The following is a 27,643-nucleotide window of genomic DNA, read 5'->3' as shown; positions in this document are numbered from 1 at the left end:
AGGACTAGGACAGCATTGCACTAGGACCTTGAATAGCATCTGGTCTATTAGAAGCACTAAGGAAATACGAAGTACTTCAAAAAGTTCATGGAAGGATTTGTATTATCTTTTAATTCCACTTTTCCACGAAGTTTTTGAAGTATGCTCATATTTGTTGAATGATGTGAGCTGAGCTCTGAAGGGTGAACATGTTCTTAACCAAAAAAAGTGAAACATTAGTTATATTCCTTCTTCCGTCTATAGGTATCAATCGACTAGTGGAGCCCATACCTACTACACCTAAATCAAGATTTCCAAAATTCAGTCCATTGATTATAGTGATATAGAATGTTAAAAAATCTGTCGATAAATCATATTTATATATTATGGGGATTAATTTTAGGTGAATTCAAAGCATTTGGATAAAACAAATCTTTTGTTGAACTGTGATTGTTAAACACTTGAACTTTTCTTGCAGCAGCTATCATTGTCGGTGTGTGGTTGCATTTTCAAAATGCCATTGTATTTGATCTTTTACACATTTCCAGCTTGGGCAAAACCATATAGACTAACACTTGTTGGCATTAAACTGTAATTCTGCTCACAACATAAGTAAAACAGCAAAAATTGATTTAACAACTAATTTAACAATTGATTTAATAACTGTAGTATAAGGGTAGGATCTACACTAGGCACTGTGTGTTAGGTATATAACACCTTGGTGCTTTGGTTAAGACATATTAGTTATATCCTTTTTATGTCTAGTGCTTGTCACTTGAATAGAATTTTTTAAATCATTTTTGGTTTTCTTATGACTTACTTAATAACCATGTTTAAGATAACTGCATATATTCATTTTTGTAGTGATATTTAAAGTTTTTCAGTTTTTCTCATTTCTGATTCACACTCTTTACTTTCCTAGTTTAGCACTGAATCCTTTTGTGATGTATATGATTCATAATTGACTTGTGAGGAAACTCCAACTTTTGAAGCAGAAGTGATGGTCACAAAATTTCTGCTGATCCTAGCGTTTTCAGACAAAACAATGTATAAGTCACAATTTGTATCCAGTATTGCAGTTCAATTCCATGAGCATTTATTGAGCGCCTATCTTGTGTCTGAGTACAGGGATACAGTGTTAAACCAATAATTGAGGTGTTCCTCTGTTCACTTGTTTTTGACAATAGATATGAAACAGCTGACTCTTAAGAAGACTCATTTGGACTGGATATTTAGACACTTTTCTGACCCACCATTATGGCAGAATTATTTCATTTCCCTGTTTCTTTTATAGGAATAAATAATTTTCCTAGTGACAAGGATTTCATAAAAATAAAAAGTATGTTGTTTGTTATTTACTCTGAGATTTTTCTTTTATAGTAACTTCTGAAAAGTGGTAGTTACTAGTTAACTCAAGTGAATTTTAAACCTAGGACTGTGAACTTTGTCAATTAACAGGTGTAACGCAGGAGCCCCAAATCTGAGAGGGCCCTCGGGTAGTGTTTACCTATTCCAAAGAAATCACCCAGACGGCCAGCAAGTAGAGAGACTTTGGTTTATTGGACTTAGAAGAGACACTGATTGCAGCCAGCCGGCAAGCAGTCCGCACTGCCATGGAGTACATATAGCAGTTATACAGTTAACAGTACAAAATAGGGATGTAAATCATTTTCAGGCTCAGGTGCAGACCCTCACCTAGATCACATAACTCAGAGCACATGGGAGATCTGGCTGTGTAGATAAGTTAATCTACTTTCTACTCTCCTGGTGCCAGAGTGCTTGTTCCTTTAATTAGGGTCCCCGCTCCCTCCAGCATTCTATTTGTCTTAAAGGGGACGTTCCTTTTCTTGGGTAACTACCTTGGGCCAGGGACGGACTCTCAGGGGGGAGGGGAAACACCTATGCACAGGAGTGGGGAATAAGGCTATATCCAGCATTTACCCTACAACAGGTTTCTTTTTTCATGGGTAGTTTAGAGAGTTTTTGTGGTCATAAGTTACTGTTGCCATCTGTATTTGGGTAATGGGAATTAGGGTAGACTTTATAATAAAGGAACAAAAGTGACCATTTCTAATGTTATTTTTACCAATCCAACTATTCTAGAAGAAGGGTTTAGGCAGTTAGTTTTTATTTTACAAGGCATTTACAATCTACCTAGTCCTTTTATTCTTATGTCTTTTCATTTTCTTCTATGTATCCTATGTCATAACCTCTCTGCTGCCTACCATTCCACAACTACTGTGTCCTTTCATTCTCTCCCTTATCTCAAGTATGTGAGTCTAGCAGTGTATCTTTTAAAGTGTGATGGTGGGCAGCTCTTAATTAGTGACATGGGGTCCTTATAAAAATGCACATACCTGGTCCCCTTCCCGGATCTACTGCACTGGACTCTGTGTTGGCATGGGAGTCTGTATTATAATAAGATACCAGGTAGTTCTGATGCATGCTCAAGTTTGAAACTGCTTGAGAGGAGAAACAAACATGCAAATGGGTTATTACAACAGTATTTCCAACAGTATTTCCCAGTTCTATGCCTATGAATCACCTGGGGATCTTGTTAAACTGCAGATTATGATTGCATAGGTCTGGGTGGGGTCTGAGATGCTTCTTTTCTAATAAGTTCTCAGGTGATGCTGATCCTGCTGATACCCTGATCACGTCTTCATTTTCTAGGCACAATGATTGTGATATTCACAGGACATTATGGACACACCTAACTAGCACAATCTGGAGACAGGGACTCAGAGAAGGCTTCTTGGAAAAAGTAAACTTGGAACTAAATATTAATGAATATGTTCCAGTGTTTTGATTATTTTGCAAATGGACAATAAGAGTAAAAGTGGATAAGTGAGTATTAAGCAGAGAACTTCAATCAGTTCTCTAATGGTGGTTCAAACGTAAGGCAGGTGTGGTGGGAATTTAGTCTGAAGAGGTAGACAATGGACCACATCATGGAAGGCTTTGTGAGCCCTATCATGAAACTTTAGTTTGTTATCTTGTAAGTGATGCTAAGTCACCAAACAGTGGATCTTCATGGTTAGATATGCATTTCAAAGTGATCATTGGATTTGAGATGGATCACTGTATTTGGTGGGACAGGACCAGGACCAGAGAGAACAATTAGGAAGCTGTTGCAGAAGTCCAGGAGAGAGGCACTGGGGCAGTGGAAGTAGGAATAGAAAAGAGAGTATGAAAAACATGGAGGAGTCCTAGGATTCCAGTATTGGAACTACCATCTGGTCTGGAGAACAAGAAGCTAAAGGAGTAGGTTTAGAAAAGAAGGAGGTGATTTCTGTAATAGGATTTACCATATAACCTACTTAAGGTTAGCTGGCTTTATTTGTGTCATGACATTTAGTCTGTAGTAGATGTTAAGTGAATATTTCTTATTGAATAATTATGGTAGAAGAAGTATTTTGCATGTTAAATAATTCCAAAGATGTGTGACTAAAAAATATATGCCAGATGAGTCAGCCATTGAAAACCATAAATGAAGAATAAAAAAATTATAGAATTCATGCCGTCCTCTGGTCATTCCTTACAGAATATTTGTTGGGGTGTCTGTGTGCTAGTATTTTAACTTCATGACTGTCGAGCTAGGGCTCATGACCCTTCAAACCCATTGTATAAGCAGGGTCACCAGACCCCTCACCTACAGGTCGTGAGCTAGGTAATTGGGAAAGATCCGGGGAGCTGTTGGCAGAAACAAGCTCAGTCCTCAGCTTCCTCGGCAGCAGCAGGGGCAGTGGCCTCCTGGAGCATCACCAGGGGCACTGGCAGCAACAGCCTCTGGCTGCAGCAGTGGTCTCCCTGTGCCCCCTCTCCTGCCCTCCCAGGGGCCTTGGGGTGGGGAGGGCACTGTGGATCAGAGCTGCTTGTCCTTTATACTTAAGTCCATTAACCCAGAACACCTGGGTGCACATGTGCAGTTACATTAGACAATAACCAAGGAACACCTGGGCACACATGCATACTTACATCAAATGCTCAGCAAGATTTTGAACCCCTCGAGGGATCCTGACCATTTATCTTCACTTTCCCCACAGCTCCAAAGCTATTTCTTGCTTCTGTCAGCTGTTGCTGGGCACTTCTGATGGGTCCTCACTTTATAAACACGAACTATTAACTATAATTGTGTTAATCCCATAAATTTTGCAGTCTCAAGTCTTCAACTATAAGTTGAAAATGCTTGACTTTTAGGAGCCCTTAATAATTAAGTATGCAAGATTTTTAAATACTTTACCACCAGATGACTGGTGTGTGTGTGTGTGTGTGTGTGTGTGTGTGTGTGTGTGTGTGTGTGTGTGTGTGTGTGTGTGTGTGTGTGTGTGTGTGTGTGTGTGTGTGTGTGTGTGTGTGTGTGTGTGTGTGTGTGTGTGTGTGTGTGTGTATTTGATACTTGAAATGCATTCATATCCAGGAGCAAGTAAAATGACAAATAGAGCATTCAAATAACACATATATACAAATAACAGAATGACTTTAGAGCAGGGTTTCTCAACCTCAGCACTATTGACATTTTGGGCCAGTTAATTCTTTGTTGTGGGGAGTCTGTCCTGTTTATCGGTAGATGTTTAGCAGCATCCCTGGTTTTTATCCACTAGATGCCAGTAGCACCCTCCCCTGGTTGTGATAGTCAAAAGTGTTTGATTGTGATATGTCTCCTTGGGGCAGTGTTGTCCCAGTGGAGAACCACTGTTCTACAGTAGTGCGGGTAAAACCTGGCTACATATTAAAATCACTGGGAAGTTTTTAAAAAAAAGTTGCCCAGACCCCACCTCCCCCCAGAGATTCTGGTTTAACTTTTGTGAAGTAGGGCCTGGACCTCTGTAGGTTAGGTTGATGGTGTTTCAGTCATTTGTTTTTAACCTGATTGTAATGTGCAGCTAGGTTTGAGAAGCACCTCTGTGGAAAACACACTAGAATTCAGACTTCCTGATCCAGCTTGAAAATCTCAAGTAAATTACTTGAAGTTTTTGGACTTCATTGTCTTCAGCTAGAAAATTAAAGAGATAGACTAGATATTTTCTGAAGTTCTTAAATTAGAAAAGAGTACCAACTTGTTTTTATACCCTTTTTGGATATGTTTTCTTATTACATAGCTTTTACTGACAAGAAGACCTTTGTTTTATTCATTACCCAACCTCAAGTCCTTCATGTTTTTCTCCACTTTCATCTCTGTCTTCTGTTTGCTTTATTTCTATAATAATCCTTTAATAAACCAAATTATTAGATGCTTAATTTTATCTTACTATAAATGTAATCATTCTCTATGGATTATACCAAAACTGAAAACCCTGTTAGAGCTCTCCAGGAGGGTTAAATGTAGTATTGCAGGTCTTTTATTTATTAGTTAATTCAGTAAGTATTTGAGTGCCTATTGTAACAAAGCAGACCTTATCTCATGAGACATAATTACCACCAAGAGCAGTGGTTTTCAAACTTGGCTTCTGTTAGGTAGAGGGTTTTCTCATGTCTAAAGTATCATTTTGTTTGGGGGAAAAGATTCCCCTAGGGGCAAAAAGATTGCTAAACAAGGGCCTGGAGAAAAGGCCTCTTGTAGGGTGTGATTAGATCCTAAAGTCATTGTTATTCCTGTTTCTCCACATTAAGGCAAACACCAATAATAATGGCTTTTACTTTTTTTTTCTTTTACTAGCATATTCATTATTACAAATCATACTTATTCTTTCTGCCCCTTATCCAATCGCTCCTCATCCCCTTCCCCCCTCTAATAATCGTAGATTTGTTCTCTACTTCTTTTTTTTTAATTTTTTTTTTTTTTTTTTTTTTTGTCGTTTTTTCGTGACCGGCACTCAGCCAGTGAGTGCACCGGTCAGTCCTATATAGGATCCGAACCCGCGGCGGGAAGTGTTGCCGCGCTCCCAGCGCAGCACTCTACCAAGTGCACCACGGGCTCTACTTCTGATAGATTAACTGTTTCTCTGTTGATTTGTTGTCTAGATGATCTGTCTAGTGCTGAGAGAGGTGTATTTAGGTCCCCCACTACTATTGTACAGCAGATGCTGCTTCTATTACTCTGGGGTATGTTTTGTGGAGATAGATGTTCTTTTTTTTTTTGGTCTTTGCTGGTTACTCTCCTTGTGTCAGTGCATTTGAATGTCTGGTGGGCTACCTGCACAGTGTGTGTGACTATTGCTGTGGTGACTAGCTGCCCCCCTTTTTTTTTTATCGAATAAGAATTGATTATACATATTTTGGGGGTTGAACATTGAGATATGTTGATTAAATCAATATTACCAGCATATATATTGTTACAAATTGTAATTATTCTTTATGCTCCTTGTTCAATCTCTCCCCTTCCCCTATACCCTTCTCCTCCCCCCTCTAATTGCCCTAGATTTCTTCTCTCCTTCTGGAAGAATAATGGTTACTCTGTTAATTTGTTGCCTAGATGATCTGTCCAATGCTAAGAGGTGTGATCAGGTCCCCCAATATTATCATAGAGCAGATGCTTCTTCTATCACTCTGAAATGGGTTTTGTGGAAAGACATGCTCTTCTTTTCTTTATCTCTGCTGGTGTCTGCTTGTGTGAAAGCACTCCAGTGGTTGGCGGACCATCTGCATGGTGGTTGTGGCATCTAGCCGCTTTTGCAGCAGCCATGGTTATTGTGGTGGGTATGGTGGGTCACCCCTGTGGAGGTGCCGTTTTTGGTATGGTCCTTGGCACTGGCGGTATGCCTGGTTGTGGGGTGTGTTTGGTCCCCTTCTCCATGCCTCTGGTCCCTGGGCAGGCCCCAAGGCGCTGACACCATGTGCCTGGTTGTGGGAGGGGTGGCCGGTCCCCTTCTCCATGCCTCATGTCACTGGGCGTGACCCAAGGAGCTGGCTTAGTGTGCCTGGTTGTGGGAGAGGGGTCCGGTCCCCTTCTCCACGCCCCGGGTCCCTGAGTGTGCCCCAAGGTGCTGGCATGGTGTGCCTGGCTGAGGGAGGGCGGTCTGGTCCCCTTCTCCATGCCCTGGGTCTTTAGGAGGGCCCCGAGGCACTGGTGCCATGTGCCTGGTTGTGGGAGGAGAGTCCAGTCCCCTTCTCCATGCCTCGGGTACCCAGGTGGACCCTGAGGTGCTGGTGTTTTGTGCCTGGTGTGGGAGGAGGGTCTGGTCCTTGGCTCCATACCTCAGGTTGCTGGGTGGGACCTGAGGCACTAGCTTGGTGTACCTGGTTGTGGGAGAGAGGACCCGTCCCCTTCTCCATGCCTCGGGTCCCCAGGCAGGCCCCGAGGTGCTGGCGCGGTATGCCTGGTTGTGGTAGAGAGGTCCAGCCCCCTTTTCCGTGCCTTGGGTCCCTGGGCGGGCCCTGAGGCACTGGCACGGTGTGCCTGGTTGTGGGAGAGAGGTCCGGTCCTCTTCATGCCTTGGGTCCCTGGGCGGGCTTCGAGGTGCTGGCATGTTGTGCTTGGTTGTGGGAGGGTGGTGCAGTCCCCAACTCCATACCCCCGGGTCCCTGGGTGGGCCCAAAGGTGCTGGCTTAGTGTGCCTGGTTGTGGGAGGGTGGTCTGGTCCCCTTCTCCATGGCCTGGGTCCCCAGGCTGGCCCCGAGGGACTGGCACAGTTTGCCTGGAAGTGGGAGTGGGGTCCGGTCCCCGGATCCAAGCCTCTGGTTCCCAGGTAGGCCCCAAGGTGCTGGTGTTGTACCTGGGCCAGAACTAATTTTTTGTCCTTTGCTTCTCGCACAGGGGAACTTCCTGTGGGAACCAGTACTTGAGCTGTGTGGTTGTTTAGATCGCTTTTCTGTAGTTTCCCTAGGGAAGGCTTTTTGTGCAGCTCAGAGTTTAATGGTTGATGTTATAGGTACAGCACCCTGTGCAATTCTGCATTCCTGACCATTCTCCTCTGAGTGGTCCTGTGCTGACTGGGGGGAAGGTAGGCTGTCCTGGCTGTGTCCCAGTGTTCTCCTGGTGTTCCCATCTCACACACTGCCCATGCTCCAAACACTTCCCATGGGATTGGCCTTATGCTGGTCCCTTGCAATGACTCACTGGCCTCTGAATGGCTCCCTTTTTTCAGTTGTTCTGGCTCCTCGCTCCTGTGTGGGTGTTGCAGGGAACCCTAAGCATTTTCTAACTGTTAAGCTTTCTCTTTTCCACGTGAGAAACTGTTTTAGAAACTCTATGCTCCACTGTAGACTCTAGCCCCTGCCATTTACCCTACTTGCTTCCTGGGCCTGCTCTCTAGGAAATAACAGCAGTCCATCCCCCGCCCCAAGGCTAGAGGCAAGTTAGACTCCTAAAGTGACCAACGGACTGTCCCACAATCAGCCAATCCAAATTAGCAGGACAGCATCCCTCATTTACATAAGAGGGCCTGAATGGGAACCTGTGAGGGAAAAGGGTGGGAATTTAGGCTATGTAAGGGGGTCTTTTCTTTTGTTCTCGGAGACACTGGTTTAGGAGTTCTTGCTCCCCAGTGCTATCCTTGCTTGCAAGCAAAAAGAGGCGCTGTAACACTGAACAAAGAACTGCAACACTAAAATAAAGAGCTATAAAACTACAACACTGATGCCGGTCCTGGATTCCTCTGTGCGTTTGCCCCACAACATGGGTCCATGGGAAACCTATTAGTGGTTTTGCTGTCCTGGGGGCCGCCAAGGCCCTCTTCTCTCCTGCTGCCTCCAAGTAACTCCATCTGAAGGGCACAGCTGCAGCTTCTGCCAGCTCCTGCTCCATGAACTCATCAGCTTGAGCCTTAAAGCAGCCGTGGCCCGAAATGCTCAGAGCAGCTTTTTCTTTCTCTCATCATAGTTTCTCCCACCTTCGTGAACTCCGTAGGTCTCTCCTCCTCTTCCCCTGAGCTCCAGCGGCCCCAGCTTAGCTGATGTTACATTTTTATAGTTGTAAATTTGGTTGATTTGTGGGAGAGAGTGATGCTGGGAACCGTCTATTCCGCCATCTTGACTGGAACTCCTGACTAGCTGCTTTTGTGACAGCTGTGGCAATTGTGTTGGCTATGGTGGGCTACCCGTGTGGAAATAGTGTTTTTGTTGTGCTTTTTACTTGGTTGCGGGCAGGCAGGTGGTTTTGGCTTCTCCAGCTCCATGCGGGGGGGGGGGGGGGGGGGGGGGAGCAGGGGAGAGGCTTGTTTGTAGGCAGTAAGCACAATGACTGTGTGAGGGGTGATAATGATTAATAATTTACATCCTGATTAGAAACTGAGATTTACAAAAGGTTAGGTGTTTTGCCCAGAATCATGTGGCTAGAGATTGGCCAACATAGGACTTGAACCTAGCTCATTTCACTGCAGTCTGAGCTCTAAACTACTGTACAGTGTTGTTTCCCACTTAAAAGGGTTTCATTGCTCTTGATTTAATCCTAATCTTATCCAGATAAACCACCTCCCTAATTCAGGTGGACCTCTGTAGGTTGTTAGAATTAAAATGAGGTAGTATATGGGAAATTCCCTGGCTCAGTGCACAATACATAATAGTCTGTCAATAATGTAAGTTTCCCAAATATTTATTGTTGTTAAGTGTACTAATATCTCCTTAGTTTTGGTTTTTGCCCTTAAGTTTGATAGAAATTAAATTACTCTCTGATATTTCCTCCTGTTATCTAATGGATGCCAGCCTTTTTCCACCAGGGATCAGAGAGAGAAATACACCCTAAAAATAAAAAAAAGAATATTTTTTAATTTCTCCTAAAGTTGGTTTAGGACGTTCTTAATCCTATTCGTGAGGCCAATTGTAAAGCTAGGCAACCACGCCAGTTGTCGGGCTCTTTTACCTGCTGGTAATCCTGCCTCGCCTGGGCCAATTGTCAAGCTAGGGCTGGGTCTGGAGCTCACAGACCCCTCAAGCCAGTTCCAGACTGGGTCTGTTGGGAAAATGGAATAGTTTGGTCAGGGCCCTTGCCTCAGGTCCAGTTGGGTGTGGTTCAGCATCCTTTGTAGGCAAATTGTGTGTGTGTGTGTGTGTGTGTGTGTGTGTGTGTGTGTGTGTGTGTGTGTGTGTGTGTGTGTGTGTGTGTAGTTAGTGCACATGCACATCAACGTATCTTTTTAGTTTTGTTGCTATTCTTGTGTTCTCGAGAGAGAGAGGGAGGTGGGAGGGAGGGAGGGAGGGGGAGAGGGAGAGGGAGAGGGAGAGAAGAGAGAAGAGAGAGAGAAGAGAGAAGAGAGAAGAGTTTTAGTGAAGTGGGCGGGCATCTGCCCCGGGTGTCCGCCCAGCACAGCCGTGCTTTTCCAAACCTATGGCTTCCATGGACCTTTTGGCTGGTTACCTAGCTCATAGACCTGCGTGTGAGGGGTCTGGTGACCCAGCCTGGTGTATGAAAGGTTTGTGACTCAGTCTGTGAATGGGTTTGAGTGGTCTGTGAGCTCCAGACCCAGCCCTAGCTCAACAATTGGCCCAGTCGGTGCAGGATTACCGGCAGATAAAAGAGCCTGACAACTGGTGTGGTCACCTAGCTTTATGTAGGCATCATGAACAGGGTTAAGAGCTAGTGAGGATTTCAGGCCTTAGCCTAGCCAGATAGGGTCACAGAACCTTCACACACCAGGCTGGGTCCCCACACCCCTCACACACAGGTCTGTGAGCTAGGTAATTGGCAAACAGGTCCTTGGAAACCGTAGGTTGGAAAAGCATGGCCCTATGCGTGGCTGCCACCCAGGGCAGTAAACTCCAGCCAAGGTGGCAGTGCCACGCAGGCACACTAACTCCGCCCACACAACCTTTTCACAGCAAATGTTTGGCAAGATTCTGAACATCTGAGGGGCCCTGACCATTTTCCTATATTTTCCCAACAGTTGGTAATACCACTCTAGATAATACTAGTCTACATACACAGGAGATAAGTCAATTTATTACGTGCAATGGATGCTTTAGGGAATAAGGCTTAATTCTCTCTTAGGACCTTCATTGAAAAGGTTACAGAATGTACAAGTGGCTCTGCTATAAGATTTTTAGACCAGATAATTTGAAGTATTTATTACTATTAGTCATAGGAATATTATTAGGCTATGGGAATGAAATAACAGTGCTCAATACAGCGACATTACAGAATGCTTCTCAACCTGAAAGGAATTATGTGTAACAAATTCTTTATGTTAAAAGCAACCACTAAGATAGTGATTTTTATATGAAAGCACAAGGTTTGGATTTCTGAGTAGTGCACAATGTTGGAGGGGTGTTTTGCCTTATATTTTTAATTCTGTCAAAGAATGCTCCTCTTTGGGAAAACGAAATTGAAATGTATCAGTATTTATTTTTTTAAGTGTTCCTTTTTCCCCAGATTTATTATAAATTTTTTTAAGAAATCACATTATTTGTAAACAGATTTGAATGAAGATAAATTTATTCTAAATTTCTCGAGAAATAAACATAATTGCTCTTATGTTAAAGCTATAAGCATAGTTGTTCTGTGAAAATTTACATTTTTATATACTGTATTTCCCAGCCTTTTATGCTTATTTCTGCTAGTTAAGTACAAGGAATTCTTTTTTTTAGTTTTCAGGCTGCTGATACATTGGCTCCCTGGATTTTATTGTGCTTCAACTGAGTGGGATTGGTTTCTAAACCCCTAAATGTTCCTTTTTAAAAAACTGAAACAAAGGTTTGAGTCATACTATTAAATTATAAGTATAAATCAGGTTTTTCGGCTTTTGCATGGTAGGAGTAATATTTAAATCATTGTAAAAGTAGAGTGAGTTTATTATTTTTCTGAACCAGAAGGAGTTCAGTGGTTTGATAGTTATAATGGAATTTTACATTTTTTTCTTTTAGGTTGACAATTGCATTTTTTGCGCTCTCCGGGCTGGATATGTTGGATTCCTTAGATGTGGTGAACAAAGATGATATAATAGAGTGGATTTACTCCCTGCAGGTCCTTCCCGCAGAAGACAGTGAGTGAGTTTTTCGCATTTTGTTTTTAGTGTGACTAGAGGAACCTGCATAACGTGTTGGACTAGCAGATCTAGTAATTATTCATTTACCACTAACATGTTTTATTCATCTGTGTTTTCCTTGTCATGAAGCACTCCCATTTTGTTGAAATACAACACTTTCCAAGTCTAATCAGAGAACAATTTAAAGTTGTCTGGGATTAAATAGAGATTCACAAGATTCATAATTGATACTATGTTGTGCACTCCTACATTCATGACTGCTTTTTGATTATTTGTATTCGATATTTATGGTTGATTAGTTATATAACATTCATTCTGTTTTTCATTCCCAATCATTCTTTTTGTGTCTTCAGTGAAAAACTCTTTGTCATCAAAAAGTTTCATTTCAATCTCCTGATCATTTTCCCTCTAATGTTCCATTAGTATTTCTTTAATGGTTTCTTAGCACGCTTTCTTATACTTCAGTCATTTTTCTACTTCTTACAAGTTTAAAATTTTTGATTAATTAAATAAATTTCTCAGAATTCATAAATTATGTGGCCAACTTAATACATACAAGTCTGTCAGAATTTAATATATAAATATCTAGCCACTTTTCACCAGCTACATGAGGATGTATGTATGTATGATAATTTGGTTAGTAGTTACAGATTTTAACATGTTGGTGAGTGGGATTTATTGAATTTTCTGCTAAGAGTACTCTGCTAAACCTGTGGAAAAAGACTATGATAAGTTGTAAGATATGGCCCTCATTCTGTAGAGTCTGTAGCTGAGGCCAGGTAATAGTCCTAATTACTTGCAAAATAGAGGTAACATGGTTTTCCCTTTTTGTGAGGATTTTTTAAAAAATAGTTTAAGTGAAAATCGGGGATTTTTTAAAAAGTTAAATATTAGATAGATGCTGGGTAGTAGTATTACAGATTCTGCTTGCATTGTTTTTTTTTTTTTTTTTTTTTTTACTAAAAATACATGTCCTGATCAAATTATACAATGCAGTTTCTTAAAGAAATGTTTAAAATAATTTTTATTTATTTATTTATTTATTTATTTATTTATTTTTCGTGACCGGCACTCAGCCAGTGAGTGCACCGGTCAGTCCTATATAGGATCCGAACCCGCGGCGGGAGCGTCGCCGCGCTGCCAGCGCAGCACTCTACCAAGTGCGCCACGGGCTCGGCCCTAAAATAATTTTTATAAAAAATTTACTGATACTGATTTTTGTGAAATAAAATAGCCATTACTTTTATTGAAAAGTAAGGATGGTAACATTTTAGCGAGAGAACTCATACTTTAGGTTACAGTTTCCAGAACACTGGTCACTTATTCACCATGCTTTCTACTTTCTGACTGTTCTTATATTTTCCCCTGCTTTTAAGGGCGATTTGCTGGCTCCATGATTCAATTGTTTTTTGATCTCTTCTTTAATATGTGTTTACTTCTCCCTGTCATTTTATTAGTGAAATGTTTTTTATAACACTTTAATACCCATATTCTTTTAAAGGTGCATACTTTTCTCATTATTTAATCTTTTGTTGTAAAAGACATGCTATTATCCAAAGTTTCATATTACCCATAATAATTTTGTTTGCTACGTACCCACTAGAATGGCTAAAAATCAAAAAGGTGGAAAACAACAAGAGTTGACAAGAATGTAGCAAGCCAGGACTCTCATACAATTACTTTGGAAAACTATGGTGGTATTTACTAAAGCTGAGCATATGTGCATTCTTGACCCAGTGATTCTACTCCCAGTATATATCCAACCGAAATGAAAATGTGTTCACCAAAAGATATGTACTAGAATATTCATAGTAGTTTTCATCAGAGTTCAGAACTAGGGACTATACAAACCACCACCCATCATCAGCTTAATGGATAAATGATGTATTATTAGCATATTCACACAATGGAATACTATACAATAATGGGAATGAACAATCTAAAATTATATGAAATTATTTGGATGTGTCACGTGTTTTGAGAGAAAGAAGTAGAAAGTGTGTTACTTCATTTATAAAAAACACAAAAATAGGTAAAACCAACCTGAGCTTTGGGGGAGTGACTAGAAGGAAGTGGAAGAGGCTTCTGGGTGCTGGTCATGTTCTTTTTCTTGAGCTGAGTGCTACTTATACAGGTGAGTTTATTTTGCAAAAGTTCATGGATCTGTTTGATTATGATAGGTGTGCTTTTTTGTGTGTTTATTTTACTTTGATGAAAGTTAAACATTTTTTTTAGAATTTGAGTTGCAACTCACCATGTCCTTTGAGACCCATCAAAATTGTTTTTCACGTTGTACTGTCATCTCCATGGACTTCATTGGTTTGAAGCCCATTGTTAATTTTTTTTTTTTTTTCATTCATTGCTGCTTAAAAGCTTCTTAAGATATTTTTGTATCCATCTGAATTGTAAACTTCTGGAGGGCAGAGAATGTGTCTTACATTTCTTTTCCCTCTCGGTGCCTGAAAACATTGTTGTGTATCAGTAATTATTGGACTGTTAAATCATGGTATCTTCTTCAACTTTTCCCTTCCTCTTTTCTATATGTTCACATTTAGCCTAGAGCATCATCTGGCTCCTCATGTTTTCTCATTCATAATACATTTTCAGACTGAATAGATTTTGCTTTCTGTAACTCATGGGCTTATATTTGCCCAATTTTGTGATATTACATAAAATCTAGAGAATTAAAAATATCTGAAAATGTTAAACAAAACCCAGAGACCATAAAGGAAAAATATGATAGATTTGACTAAATTTTTTAAATGTATGTAGTTAAAGATAACAAAGTTAGCAAGCAAAAAACTTAGAGAAATTTGTAGCTATATATATATAGCTACAATTTTATAGATACAATTTTTTTATATATACAATTTTTTTATATATACTATTATATATATATATAACTATTAATTTCCCGACTATGAGGAATTCTTAAAAATATATCACCTTTTAGAAAATAATGAAATTTATGAATAGGTAATTAAAGAAGTGCAGATAGTCAATAAATACATGAAAAGATGATTAACCTTCCTAGAAATCAAGGAAGTACCATGACAGCAATGGTGTTACTTTTTTTTTTTTTTTTTTTTTTTTTTTTTACTTAATATGTCATTTTAGCAAAAAAAAACTTTAAAAGTTGCCAAGAATATGGGGGAAAGAGCACTTTAATATTTTGTTGGTGGAAGTGAAAATTATTACAGCACTTTAAAGGGCAATTTAGCAGTATAGTTTTTTATCCTACCTGACATTCTCATGTATGCTCTAGTGGGCTGAAAAGGGGCCCCACAAAGATATGTCCACCCAGAACCTCAAAATGTGGCTTTATTTGTAATAAAGATCTTGGTAGATGTAATTAAGGTAAGAATCTCAAGATGAGATCATCTTTAGGATTTGGATGGGCCCTAAATCCAATGACTAGTGTCCTTATAAAAGAAAGAAAAGGGAGACTCAAGACAGAGAAGAAGCCTTTGTGTAGACAGAAGCAGGGATTAGAGTGATGCATCAACAAGCTAAGGAATGCCAAGGATTGCCCACAGCTACCAGAAGCTAGGAGAGAGCCACCAGATTCTCCCACAAAGCCTCCAGAAGGAAGCATTATTGCTAACACCTTGAGGGCTCCAGACCTGTAAGAGAATAAACTGTGTTTTCAAATCATCGAGTTTGTGGTAATTTGTTAATAACCTCAGGAAAATAGTACATGTCCACAAACATATATGTAGAAAAATGTTTGTTTTGGCATTGTTCGTTACAGTAACAAATTAGAAGCAAAATAAATGCTTCTCAAAAGTGAGACAGTTAAATAAACTATGGCCCAGTAAAGAATAATATGCAGTAGTAAAGTGATTGAGGTAGATCTATATATGTACTGACACGAAACTCTGTCATATACAATTAAGTGATAAGTTACAAACACTCAAGTGTTTTAACAATCTATGAATATAAATATATAGGAAAATCTCTGAAAGGACACATAGAAAATCTTTGTGGAGGAGTAAGTAGATGTGAGCAGAGGTAGGGGAGAATGGCAAGATAAGATAATTTTTCCTATATATCTGCATTTGTTTGCAATAAATACGTTTTTGTAAAAAACATAGAAAATTTTTAAATTAGAAAAAGTCTTCGCTTAACTTCTCTTTAAAACAACAAAAATAAACAATTAAAAACTAAAAGTTATATGGTTATACACAAATATTGATTTTTTGCTAATGGCAGAAATAATGCATTATTTAATGTTTTCTCATTTTAAAAGCACTGCCACACACTTCATCGAATTTGTTCTTTAATCAGCCTGTCTCAGAAGAGGAACTGAGAGGCAAAGTGATTAAAAGACCTACCTGAGGCCTCACACAGATGTTAAGAGATAGAATTGGACTGAAATCTTGGGCTTCTGACTCCAAGTCTCAATACTGTTTTACTGTTTAAGTATAAAAGTCTCTAGAGGAGACTATCATGTATGGCACTTAAGGACATTGTGAATATTTAATCATAATTAACCCTGACTTCCATTTAATTCCAGGATTGTAAAGACCCTAGTGGTATCCGACTAATAAGTGTGTGGTCAGACCATTGGAGAGTTGAACCCTTCTCATCAACCTCAGGAGGAAATATTTAGGAAACACAAGGGATCAGACTGGGAATTGTGTATTCCCTTCTCTGACAGAGGATACAACCAGAGAATTTTAGAGCTAGAATGTAGTGAGAAATATAGTCCTTCATTTCACAAATGAGGATAGTAAGGTCCAGAGAGATTAATAATTTGTCCACAGTGATACAGCTAGTTAATGCTAGAGAGAAGATTATAATGCAGTTTTCTGTTTTCCAGTCTTTGATATTTTGTTATGCGAACTCTGAGGCTATCTTATGGCTTTAAAGGAAAATAAATCCAGTATTCTTAATAGATAGCTTATAATGTTAGGATGAAGTGTTTGGAAATGTAAATAAGAAGGTTTGATATTAAAAGAAAAAATGTTTAATTATTTCTTTTTTTAGTAGATTTTTCAGATTGCTGCCCGTTTTTTAAATAACATGCTTAAAATGTAAGTATGGTTTCATGTGGCTAGATCAACATTTTGCATTTTAAAAATTATATAGTGCTGGCTTTTTGCAAAGATAGTGTCCCACAGTGTTTGTTTATATCTCCAACTGTCCCTGGTAATATATCTGGTAGGCCATTCCACTTTTCACGCTCCATGTGCAGTTCTGAATTCTCAATTTGCTATTTTGTTGGAGGAAATACTATTTAATCTGTAATCTCTATGAAAGAAAGTCTTCCACCTGCCTTTTCTTTAATTGGTTTAGGTCTGATACTAAAACTATAGTTGCCTTCGAACAATGCAGGAGTTAAGGGTGCCCGCCCTCCACACAGTCAAAAATCTGCTTATAAGTTTGACTCCCCAAAAACTTAACTACTAATAGCCTACTGTTGACCAGAAGCTTTACTGATGAACAATTGATTAACATATATTTTATATGTTATATATGTAATATGCTGTATTCTTAAACTAAAGAAAATGTTATTAAGATCATAAGGAAGAGAAAGTACATTAACAATACTGTACAGTAGTCATTGATAAAAATTTAAAAAAAAAAAAAAATCTGCCCATGAGTGGATCCTCACTGTTCAAACCCATATTGTTCACGGGTCAATTGTAATCTGAAATTTAGAAAACAGATGCAGAAAAAACATTTTGTTAGCTACAGAATTTTTGATTTACCTTGTCTGGGTCTTTCTTGACATCCTTAAACAAGGAGTTGTGTAAGACGTATACTCTTAATAGGAAACCTTATTATGTTCCTTAAGACCTGTGAAGAATTGTTTATATATTCATAAAATATAAATGTTCATTATATAAAAAAATTGTCACATTCCTCACTTGAATTCTGTTTGCTTAATGCAAAACCTAACTTTTAAAATGGAGATTAGAAAGTTAAGAACACGAGTATATCAGGTTTTGAATACCTTTAGGCAGCATGGCTACCATTAATAGTGTTAGCCCAAGAGTTGTCCTTTATTAGAAGCACCTACATCTAATTTTGAACATATTTTTATTTTATCTCTCACAGTACAATTGTCTCTGAAAAGAGAGGATATATACTACTTCTTTTGAAAGCAACTCCCCTGATTAAGTCTTTTTTAACTCTCACTGCACTTTTAAATTCTGTAAATTTATAATCATTTTTTAAAAGAATATCTAAATGTGCTGTCTTATAATTCTTGACATATAGTTGATGTTTATCCTGAGCTTAAATGTAAAACTCTAAGTTTTAAAGTGAGATATGACCCAATCATCAGGCAAGAGTCAGCTTAATAATCATCTTTCGTGTGCAAACATGCAAATAAAGGGATTGTTTTTCCTTGTATGTAGTTGATGGCTAAACATATTATATTCTCTAATAATATACCCCTCTACATACTTACACATAAACATATTACATTCATGAACATATTCCCATTTTTGCTGCTTCTCTCATCTATCCAATTTTCGTTTTTCTTAAATAACCTGAATTTTTATGATATATTGCTATCTAAACTACTTCCATGTAACTACATAAACCAGTTTGACTTTATGGCTCTCCAGAAGAGGTTGTATTTACCAATCAGTGGTTCTTGATTCTGTATATCAGACAGGAATTGTTTTCCTTTTTAAAGTATGATTGTTCAGGTCCCATCCTCATGGTTTTTATGCAGACCTAAGATAGGACCCAAGAGGCATCTATATTTTTTCAAACTATATGGTTGATGCTGGCAGGCAGCCAGACCACACAAAATTTTGTTTGTTTTGCTACTGCTGAATAGGGACACTAGATGGTGCTATTTAATAACCTCTGAAGAAGTTTAAAGTTTACTTGTAGCATGCATCCAGTCACAAATTTGGAATGAATTGCATGTTTATACTTTAATAATTATCATGAAAAGGTAAGCTTACTAGAATTATAAAGGAAAGTACAATATCAGACAAATCTTGACAGAATCAGAAAGGAGTACCTAATGAATATTCTAAGAGTGGTGAAAATTTGTTACCCCTTCATGAGCATCATTTTAAGACATTAGGATTTAAGCATGTGGTTGATAACCCAATTTAATAAGTAATTTTCCTTGGATTTTTTAAGTATTTAACTTCCCATAAGAAATATTAAGATCTCTTTTGTTGTTGTTTGTACTGAAATAAACTATTTCTGTTATCCAGCTTCATAGTACACAGGCAGTTCAGAAGAGGTCAAGAAATATTACATTGTCTTTTCCATATATTGTGATGTTGGTTCCTAAGATCATAAATGCATTTTTCATGATAACAGTATGTACTCTCCTTTTCAAAAAGGAAGAAAGGCATTTTTTACTTTAAAAAACTTCCCTGGATAAATTATAGCAAAAGCTGTTAATGTCTTCCTGTTTCACTTTTGATAAAATATAATTAACTGATTTTAAATGGGTACTATTTATTAAACGTTGGTCACTGTGCTAGCACAATCTAAACATGTCCTTTAACCCTTACAAGAACCCTGTTTTTAGTTCAAAAATGGAGGAAACTGGTGCAGAGAGTGGTTGATCCTTGCCTTTAGAACACAGTGCTAGGAAGAATGGGTTCTTGAGTTTGATCCCAGGTGTGCATGCCAAAATCTCCTAACTTTGTATGGTATTTTCAAACATCATTATTTCTGCTGCTTTTCAGAGAAATTATTAATTTCACTAAGTTAGAAACAGAAATGAGCAAACAGAAATGCCAATTTATTCATTTACCTCCAAAGAAATATTTCACTTAGAAACAAGTATCTTATTGAACGCCTACTATATGTCTGCCTCTATGTAAAATACCTGACAGAATTGTATGTTAGCAGAGGACTCAACACAGGCCTGGGAGTATAAACTCAGACCTGAAAGCTACAATCAGAGTTTGCTTCATCAGAAGTAGAAATGGGATCCGATTTTTATGAAGGACTGTCAGCAAGTTGGTAGCTTTAAAGGATAACCTTTAAAAAGGCAATCCTAAGGGGGAAAAAAAAGAAAAGAATTGATTTTGAAATTTTAAGCCATATAGGAAAATACACTGTTTGACACTTCCCCTCACCCAACTCGAGAGGGATTAAAACAAGTGATGATAAAAGGATAAAGACATCCATAGCTTGGTAAGATTTTTAGATTTTAAAAGTATAACATTACATTTGATTTGAAATATGGAGGGTGTGCTATGCAAAATTCTAAAAATATCCACCCAAGATTCCTGTCCCTTGGTTATTCAAACACTAAATACTGCTGTGAAAGGACTTTGTAAGTGGGAGGTAAGGTTATATTAATCAGCAGACCTTAAAATATGGAGATTATCCATATGCGATTTATGTCCAGGTGGGCTCAGTATAATGACATGAGCAGAAGAACACAGAAGAGTTGGTCATAGAAATGCAGTAAAAGAAGGCAGAAGAGAGAAGGAAAAGCCAGAGAGAGTCTAATCATGAAAGTGATTTGAGTACAACTGCTGACTCTAAAATAAGAGGCCCACGTGCAAGAAATGGCAGGAGAGGCTCAAGCAGCTAAGGGGGGCTCTTAGCTGACAGCCAGCAAAGAAATAGAGACCTCAGTCCCACAACTGCAAGGAATTTGATTCTGCCAACAACCTGAATGAGCTTGGAGACAAATTATTCCCCTAGAACGCGCAGTAGAGGATGTAGCCCTGCCAACACCTTGATTTTAGCCTAGTGAGACCTGTGTTGGACTTCTGACCATACAGAACTGTGAGATAATATATGGTGTTTTAAGTTGCTAAGTTGGTGTTAATTTGTTATAGCAACGATGACTAATATATAGAACAAAACTCACCCTTGTTCATGTTATCCCATATAATTAATATTTTATTTATTCCCTTCCAAGCTTTCTTGATATGTGCCATTTGTTTAATTATAAACACAATAATGCACATATATTTTTGTATCCTACTTTTGCTCTTGATCTTATGTATTCTGCATGTTGCTCATAGTGTTACTAATTATTACTTTTTTTTTTTTTTTTAAGATGACTGGTAAGGGGATCTTAATCCTTGACTTGGTGTTGTCAGCACCATGCTCTCCGAAGTGAGTGAATTGGCCATCCCTATATAGGGATCCAAACCCTTGGCCTTGGTGTTATCAGCACCACACTCTCCCAAGTGAGGCACGGGCCAGCCCTTAATTATTATTTTTAATAGCAGTATAATGTTCCCTTCAGTAGATATAGCCTAATATATTTAACCTATTGGACTTCTATGTTGCTTCTAAATTTTCACCATTATTACACCACAGTGAACATTTCTGTGCCTATGATCTTTCTCATATTTGAAATTATTGGAGTAGTTCTCAAACATATCATTACTGGGTCAAAGTATGAGCATTTTTATGACTTGTTATATATATTGGTAAGTCTTAAATGGCTTACCAATCTTGATATCTTTAACAGGGATAAGAGAATCATATTCGCTGAGATCATTATCACCATTATCTATTGGCAAAAATACATTTTTTGCCAATAGAAGAAGATTGGTGGAGAGTTTTAAATTTAGTTGTTCCTTATTTGCTCAAAGAATTAATGTGTAAGCTACTAAGTATTTCTGGGGATAAAAAGCTGAATAAAGTACAGTGCCTGATTTGAACAAGTAAGAGAGTGAAAAACTGTTATGAGTTAGTCGTGGACTAGTCATGAGCCGTATAAAGACTGTTCATAACATCAGAGCCTATTTTTAAACCAACTTGATTTTTTTAGTAGCAGTGCATATAGTCTGCTGATCATACGTTCTTACCTTCTGCATCTATCATGCTGATTTCTAATAGCTATCAAATCCATAATCATTGTAGATGTGACTGTTTTCTTGAGTTTCCAAGTCGTATTTTCATTGATATCTTGAAAAATGAAAATTTTTAAATGGGAAAAAAGCGTGTGTGTATAAACATACTTTGAGTAGAGACTAAGTGCTAACTTGTTCTGTATATTTCAAAGCTTAGTGGGTTATTGGACTTGGAAGGTCTGTCTAACTCTGAAAAACAGCATGTGTATTTTCTCTGTGGCTGATGAACAGTTCATGCTGTTAGCTTGCTCACATGTAAAGAAGCAATGAGTTAAAGTAAAAAGACATTGAATGGGAAGTCAGGATTCTCTACCCTGTTGTGTCATTAGTGTTACCGTGTATGTGTCACTTAACCTCTGGGCTTCTGTTTCTGTTCTATAGAAGGGAGGTTTGAATATGTTGATCACGTGAAAAATTATTACATAGGAGAAGTATGAAAGCATTTTGTATGTATGAGGTGGGCTCTAAATAAAAGTTACATGGTAGGAAATCATCATTTTGTTTGGGACTGGTGTGGAAATTAAATGAGGAAAATTCCCATAAAGCACCTAGAATGGATCTGGCACATGGTAAGCATTCAATATCAGCTAGCATGAAAATGGAGACAGTAACAAAGCTTTGGTACAAAAATACTGTTTCTGAAAGATTGTATAATTAAACTGCTTTAGAATCTGTACAAAAATAGGGGCTGGCTGGTTAGCTTAGTTGGTTAGAGCATGGTGCTGATAACACCTGTACCAGCCAGCTGCCAAAAAAAACGCCAAACAAGAATCTGTACAAAAATAAGGTATACTTTAAACAAGCAAATGCTTTTATTTTCTAGGATCAAATCTAAATCGCTGTGGTTTCAGAGGATCTTCATACCTGGGTATTCCATTCAATCCATCAAAGGTTGGTTCCCTTTGGGTCAGAAGGAAGGAGAAGGAATGTGGGAAGATTATAGTGAGAAAGAAAACTAAAAAATTATATAAGGGTACTTCAAAAAGTTTGTGGAAAACTGAATGAAAAGATAATGTAAATGTTTTCATAAACTTTTTGAAGACCCCTCATACAGAAAGAACCACACTTCCAAGTTAAATATGGTTATGTACCACATAACTTTTTTCAGCCAGTGATGGACTGCATATACTATGATGGTCTCATAAGATTATAAAACCATATTTTTACTGTACCTTTTCTATATTTAGATGCAAATACTTAACATTGTGATACAGTTTCCTACAGTCTTCAGTACAGTAACATGCTGTACAAGTTTGTAGCCTGGGAGCAATAGACTATACCATATAGCCTAGATGTGTTTGTGTAAGTACACCTTGTGATGATCACACAATGACAAAATTGCCTAATGAGGCATATTCAGAACATATCTCTGTTAAGTGATGCTTGACTATACTGTCTAATAATGTGTATTATACACTGAAACCCCTCAGGGAAAGCTATAACCACCTTATTCCTGGAAGAATGTGCAGTACATATAGACCCAGAAATTTCTATAATCATTATGAAAAATTGTGTCGTGCGTGTGTGTGTGTGAAAATTACTGGTGATTTCCTGGAAAAATGGAAAATAGAGCTTTCAAGTACTTTTATACTTGCTCTTTATGAAGCCAGTAAACTTCTGTGTATTCTGGGAGGACTTTATATCCAGCTCTCATTTCTTAGAAATAAAAGAAAAACTCTTCTCAAGGTAGTTATTTACCCTAGTAGTGATTAATTTGATGACTTTTATGACAATAGGTAGAACTTCCTCAGAGCTTAGTACCAGCACATGCCAGTTATAAAAATCAGTGAGTTCTTACAAAGTGAGATTTTTTCTTTTTCAGAGAAGCAGACCTAGAACAAGCCTGCTATGTGTTCCATTTGTGCACAAAACACCAATATTTTTCTACCATTGAAAGTGGAGAAAAACTTCATTATTTTTTCTAAAGAGGACTCACAAAATAGAAAGTTTTTCCTTGATGGAGTCAGTCTGCTTATACAATGGTTACAAACCGGTATCTGGTTGTGCTGGGTAATGTGAAATTTTACATGTTCCCAGTGAAATCATCTTTTTAAAATAACCAGTTAATAGATCAGCTGATAATTTTTAATTAATTGTAAAACTCTAAATGTTTTTGTATACTGTGGAATGTAAAGTCATTTGGCATGATAAACCATTTTTAAATTTTTATCTTTGCCAGTGCCAACTGCCAGAGTCTTTACATGGAGTCACATATTTCATAAAGCTTAAGAAATCTTTGATAACTGTTTATCATTCTTTTATTGAAATACTCAAATGAATCAAACTAATCCAACCCACATTGTGGTAATATGAGTTTCCTAATCTGACTTCAGAGCTCTGCCTGGGCAATTTTACTTATAGACAATTTTCCAGTTTTAGTATTTTGAGCTCTTCTTTGCATTTCTTTTTTGTTTTTTGATATTATAAGTGCTAATGTTTATTAGAGACTCAAGTAAATTTTATATGTGAGCAGAGTGATAAGGTTTTTCAACTATATTTTTAAATTTTTTATATGGTGATTACTACTGTGGTATTGTAGATTTGTACTATGTAAAACAATTTTTATTTCTTTTATAAATCTTCTTTGTTTAAAAGGCTACATGCTTTTATGATGTTCAAATAAATTGGTTTATTTGAATATCATAACTACATCCATAAAACTTGAGTTCTCTAAGATAAATTTAAAAATTATGTAGCCTGGAATGTATGCGATCATACTTATGTTGAGATATATGAGGGTACTTTAAAAAGTTTGTGTTTCATATTATCTTTTAATTCTGTTTTTCCACAAACTTTTTGAAATGCCGTTGTATATCAAATGGAGGTTTGTTTTTTACAATTAGTTATGTATACAAATATGTATAAACAACACTTAATTTTTACTGTTTACTAAAACTTCATGTCAAATTACTTAATAAAATGTTTTCATTTCAGTTTATTAACATTATATTAATTTTGAATTTAGAATCCTGGAACAGCTCATCCTTATGATAGTGGCCACATAGCAATGACCTACACTGGCCTTTCATGCTTAGTTATTCTTGGAGATGACTTAAGTCGAGTAAATAAAGAAGCTTGCTTAGCAGGCTTGAGAGCCCTTCAGCTAGAAGATGGAAGGTATGAATCATTCTCTGTTACTTTTCTTTTTTTAAATAAAGAAAAATAATTTAGAACTAAAAAATGGGTATAATACTATACTAGATCTTTAGAGGATTATAGACTGTTATTAGAACCACCTAAAGTTTACTGTATTCATAGTTAAGTGCTTAATCAAAAAAGTGATCCAAAATTTCTTGTGTAAATAAAAATGAAAGTAGTTACAAGAGCAGAACTCCTTTCTCCTTTCTCTTTTTTTAACAGACAATAAATGCATAAATAAATTGTTGAATAGTTTCAGTATTAAGATCTACTTTAATTTACCTTCTAGTTGGAAAAATGGATATTTTGAAGTAAGCATACATTTAGTTTGAACTTTTATTTATCAAGACATACTGATTGGGGGAGAAAGGGATAAATGTTGTATTCTAGTGTAGGTAGTTACAGTGACATTTTTAAAGGATAGAAAAAAAGACTATGTTCATTAATATTTGGTGGTTTGTGTGGTGTATCTAAAGAAGAATCTTTCTAGAGTTTTAAGATAAGAAAAATTTTTTTAACCTGTGAATGATAAAGCAGTAATGATGCTGTCTGAAGAAAAAACTTGCAAGGAAATTCTGCTATGTTGTTACATCTTTGTGTTTCATCTATTCATATCTTATTTTCCTGTCAATGTTTTCAAAACATTGTTCTTGATGAGGGAAAAATTAATGTAGGCATATAGAATTAATTGATATTAATTGGAAATACTATAAAACTAAATATTTACCTCAGCTGGTACATGTGACTAATATCTCAGTGTTTCTGTGTAATCTTTGACTACTGCTGCCTTATCCTTTTTTATAGTTATGCAACAATGACTTTTACTTCTCTAAAACTAATAGTATGTGTAAAAATTCAATTAAAACATAATATGATCAGTTAATTAATGGTTATCTATGTATAACATTTAGAAGAAATTTCACATAGCAAAACTTGGGCTTGGCAATCTTTACTACCCAGTAGGTTCCAGGTTTTACCTGCTACTTTTTCTGGTGTTAATTCTCAACTCAATGTGCCACAGTTGTCCCTGGCTGGCAGCAGATAATCTCACTATGATTGGTAGTATCTGGGAAGGGGTAACACTGGTAGATTGTAAAACTACCCACGAATCAGAATTTTGGAGTAGAGTGATAATTTAGAGATAGTTCTTTATTATTCAAGTTAATAATCCTATTTGTTATTGAATAATCAAGTAGAATATGTTTTTTTAAATAAGTAGGTATTTCTAACACCCTGCAAAAAATTTAAAGTATAGCTGAGTGTTAATAGAAAATTATATTGGTTTTATTTTTCAGTTTTTGTGCGGTACCTGAAGGCAGTGAAAATGACATGCGATTTGTTTACTGTGCTTCCTGTATTTGCTATATGCTCAACAACTGGTCAGGCATGGATATGAAAAAAGCCATCAACTATATTAAAAGAAGTATGGTGAGTTATGTTGATAAAGTGGACTATTTAGTTTAACTTATTACTGGTATATAAGGGCTGCAGTCTAAAGTATGCCTCGTCTCTTTCACCAAGAATTTGCAAATAAGGGCAATAAGATTGCTTTCTGGGTACATCACGTATCAGAACATAATATAGAAATAATCTTAAAAGGCAGATTGACTCCTTCGCCATTAAAATGTAAATGTAATCTGATTTTGTCTAATGAAGCAATGTCTATTAGAAAAGGATTGGTCGTCCTTAGAAGAAAAAAATATTCTTAAAGACAAATATCTATAGCTTATCCTAGCAGGAGTTAGTGGAAAGCCCTGTTCATGCAAACTGGAAGATTATGACGTTTCTGGTGTGACTATTCCTATATTGGTGTGAGTTTCTTAAACCATTTTGGCTAGCAAGACCCAAACATAACAAGACTGACTGGGCTAACAATAGTTTTTTGGATAATTATTGTTTTCTTAACACTTTTTTTTTTTTAAATCTAAGGTTTATTTTAAGGAGAATGTCAAGTAGAAATGTTCTTTCACACAGTACAATTTAATCTTTTTATTGGCAGTAGTAGGAAAAGCTTAGTCTCAGCTCAGATTATCCTTTGCCTTACTGTTTCACCTTTTATAGAACACTAGAGAATTAGAAGTGCAGCTTCCCAGATTTACTGTTTCCCAAATATGAAGTTTTTAGTTCTATAGATTAGAGTATTTCAGGGTATTAATTCAACTTTTACTAGTCAGTATTTCATAATGAAAATGTCTGTAAGTTCTTAGAGGAATAGAATTGTTTTTAGCTGAATGTATAACTGGATCAGATTTTGTAGAGTCTATAATAGCACAAATTTGAAAAAGCCTGTGGATGCATAAAGAAGAGAACCTTCAAGGAGTTTTAAGAAAAAAAGAGATTTGTCTTAGATAGGAGGAAGAGTGATATGCATTTTTGGCATGAATAGTGAAGAAGTAATACTGTCCTCTCTGCACTGTATTTGGAGGTATAGCATGTTGATTTGCTCTATTATTGCTCACTTGGTTAAGGTGGTATATGCCAGAGTTTTCTCTTTATAAAGTAAGCATTTTTCCCTTTGTAATTATTCAGTATCTCATGGTGAGATATCTGGAGACTGTTAATATCCTGTCCCTCATCAAACTTTTATCCACTAGTGTTGTTAGCATGCATTGATGATTTTCCAGCTCTAGCATCCCTTCTGTAAATACCAGTTGAAATTCTACTGTTAGAAAAAGCTTTCTCTCTGCCTTCATTTATTTATTCATTTCTGAGGACTCTAAATTCTTATTTCATTCAAAAGGTTATAATCTGCTACTATCATTTTGATGCTCAGATTTTCCCAGATTCAGCCTGTGAGAACCTCTTCAAGCAGGCTGTGTTCCCTTTTGACATGTTCCCTTTATTCTTTGAAGATCTCCT

General features: G+C 37.2%; 1 protein-coding gene across 1 annotated transcript in view; it reads left to right on the top strand.

The window, feature by feature from the left end:
* PGGT1B (protein geranylgeranyltransferase type I subunit beta) overlaps positions 1 to 27,643 on the top strand; it is a 53,492-nt gene that overhangs the window by 1,441 nt on the left and 24,408 nt on the right. Inside the window, exons 2-5 of the mRNA XM_063088169.1 lie at positions 11,716 to 11,834; positions 22,470 to 22,537; positions 24,612 to 24,763; positions 26,080 to 26,212. Of these exons, the coding sequence (XP_062944239.1) occupies positions 11,716 to 11,834; positions 22,470 to 22,537; positions 24,612 to 24,763; positions 26,080 to 26,212 (472 nt within the window). The remainder of the gene's footprint in view (positions 1 to 11,715; positions 11,835 to 22,469; positions 22,538 to 24,611; positions 24,764 to 26,079; positions 26,213 to 27,643) is intronic.

The sequence above is a fragment of the Cynocephalus volans genome, chromosome 2, assembly GCF_027409185.1.
Source record: "Cynocephalus volans isolate mCynVol1 chromosome 2, mCynVol1.pri, whole genome shotgun sequence".
Taxonomy (NCBI): Eukaryota; Metazoa; Chordata; class Mammalia; order Dermoptera; family Cynocephalidae; genus Cynocephalus; species Cynocephalus volans.
Note: the sequence above shows the minus strand (reverse complement) of the source record. Positions and strands in the feature narration are given on the sequence as shown.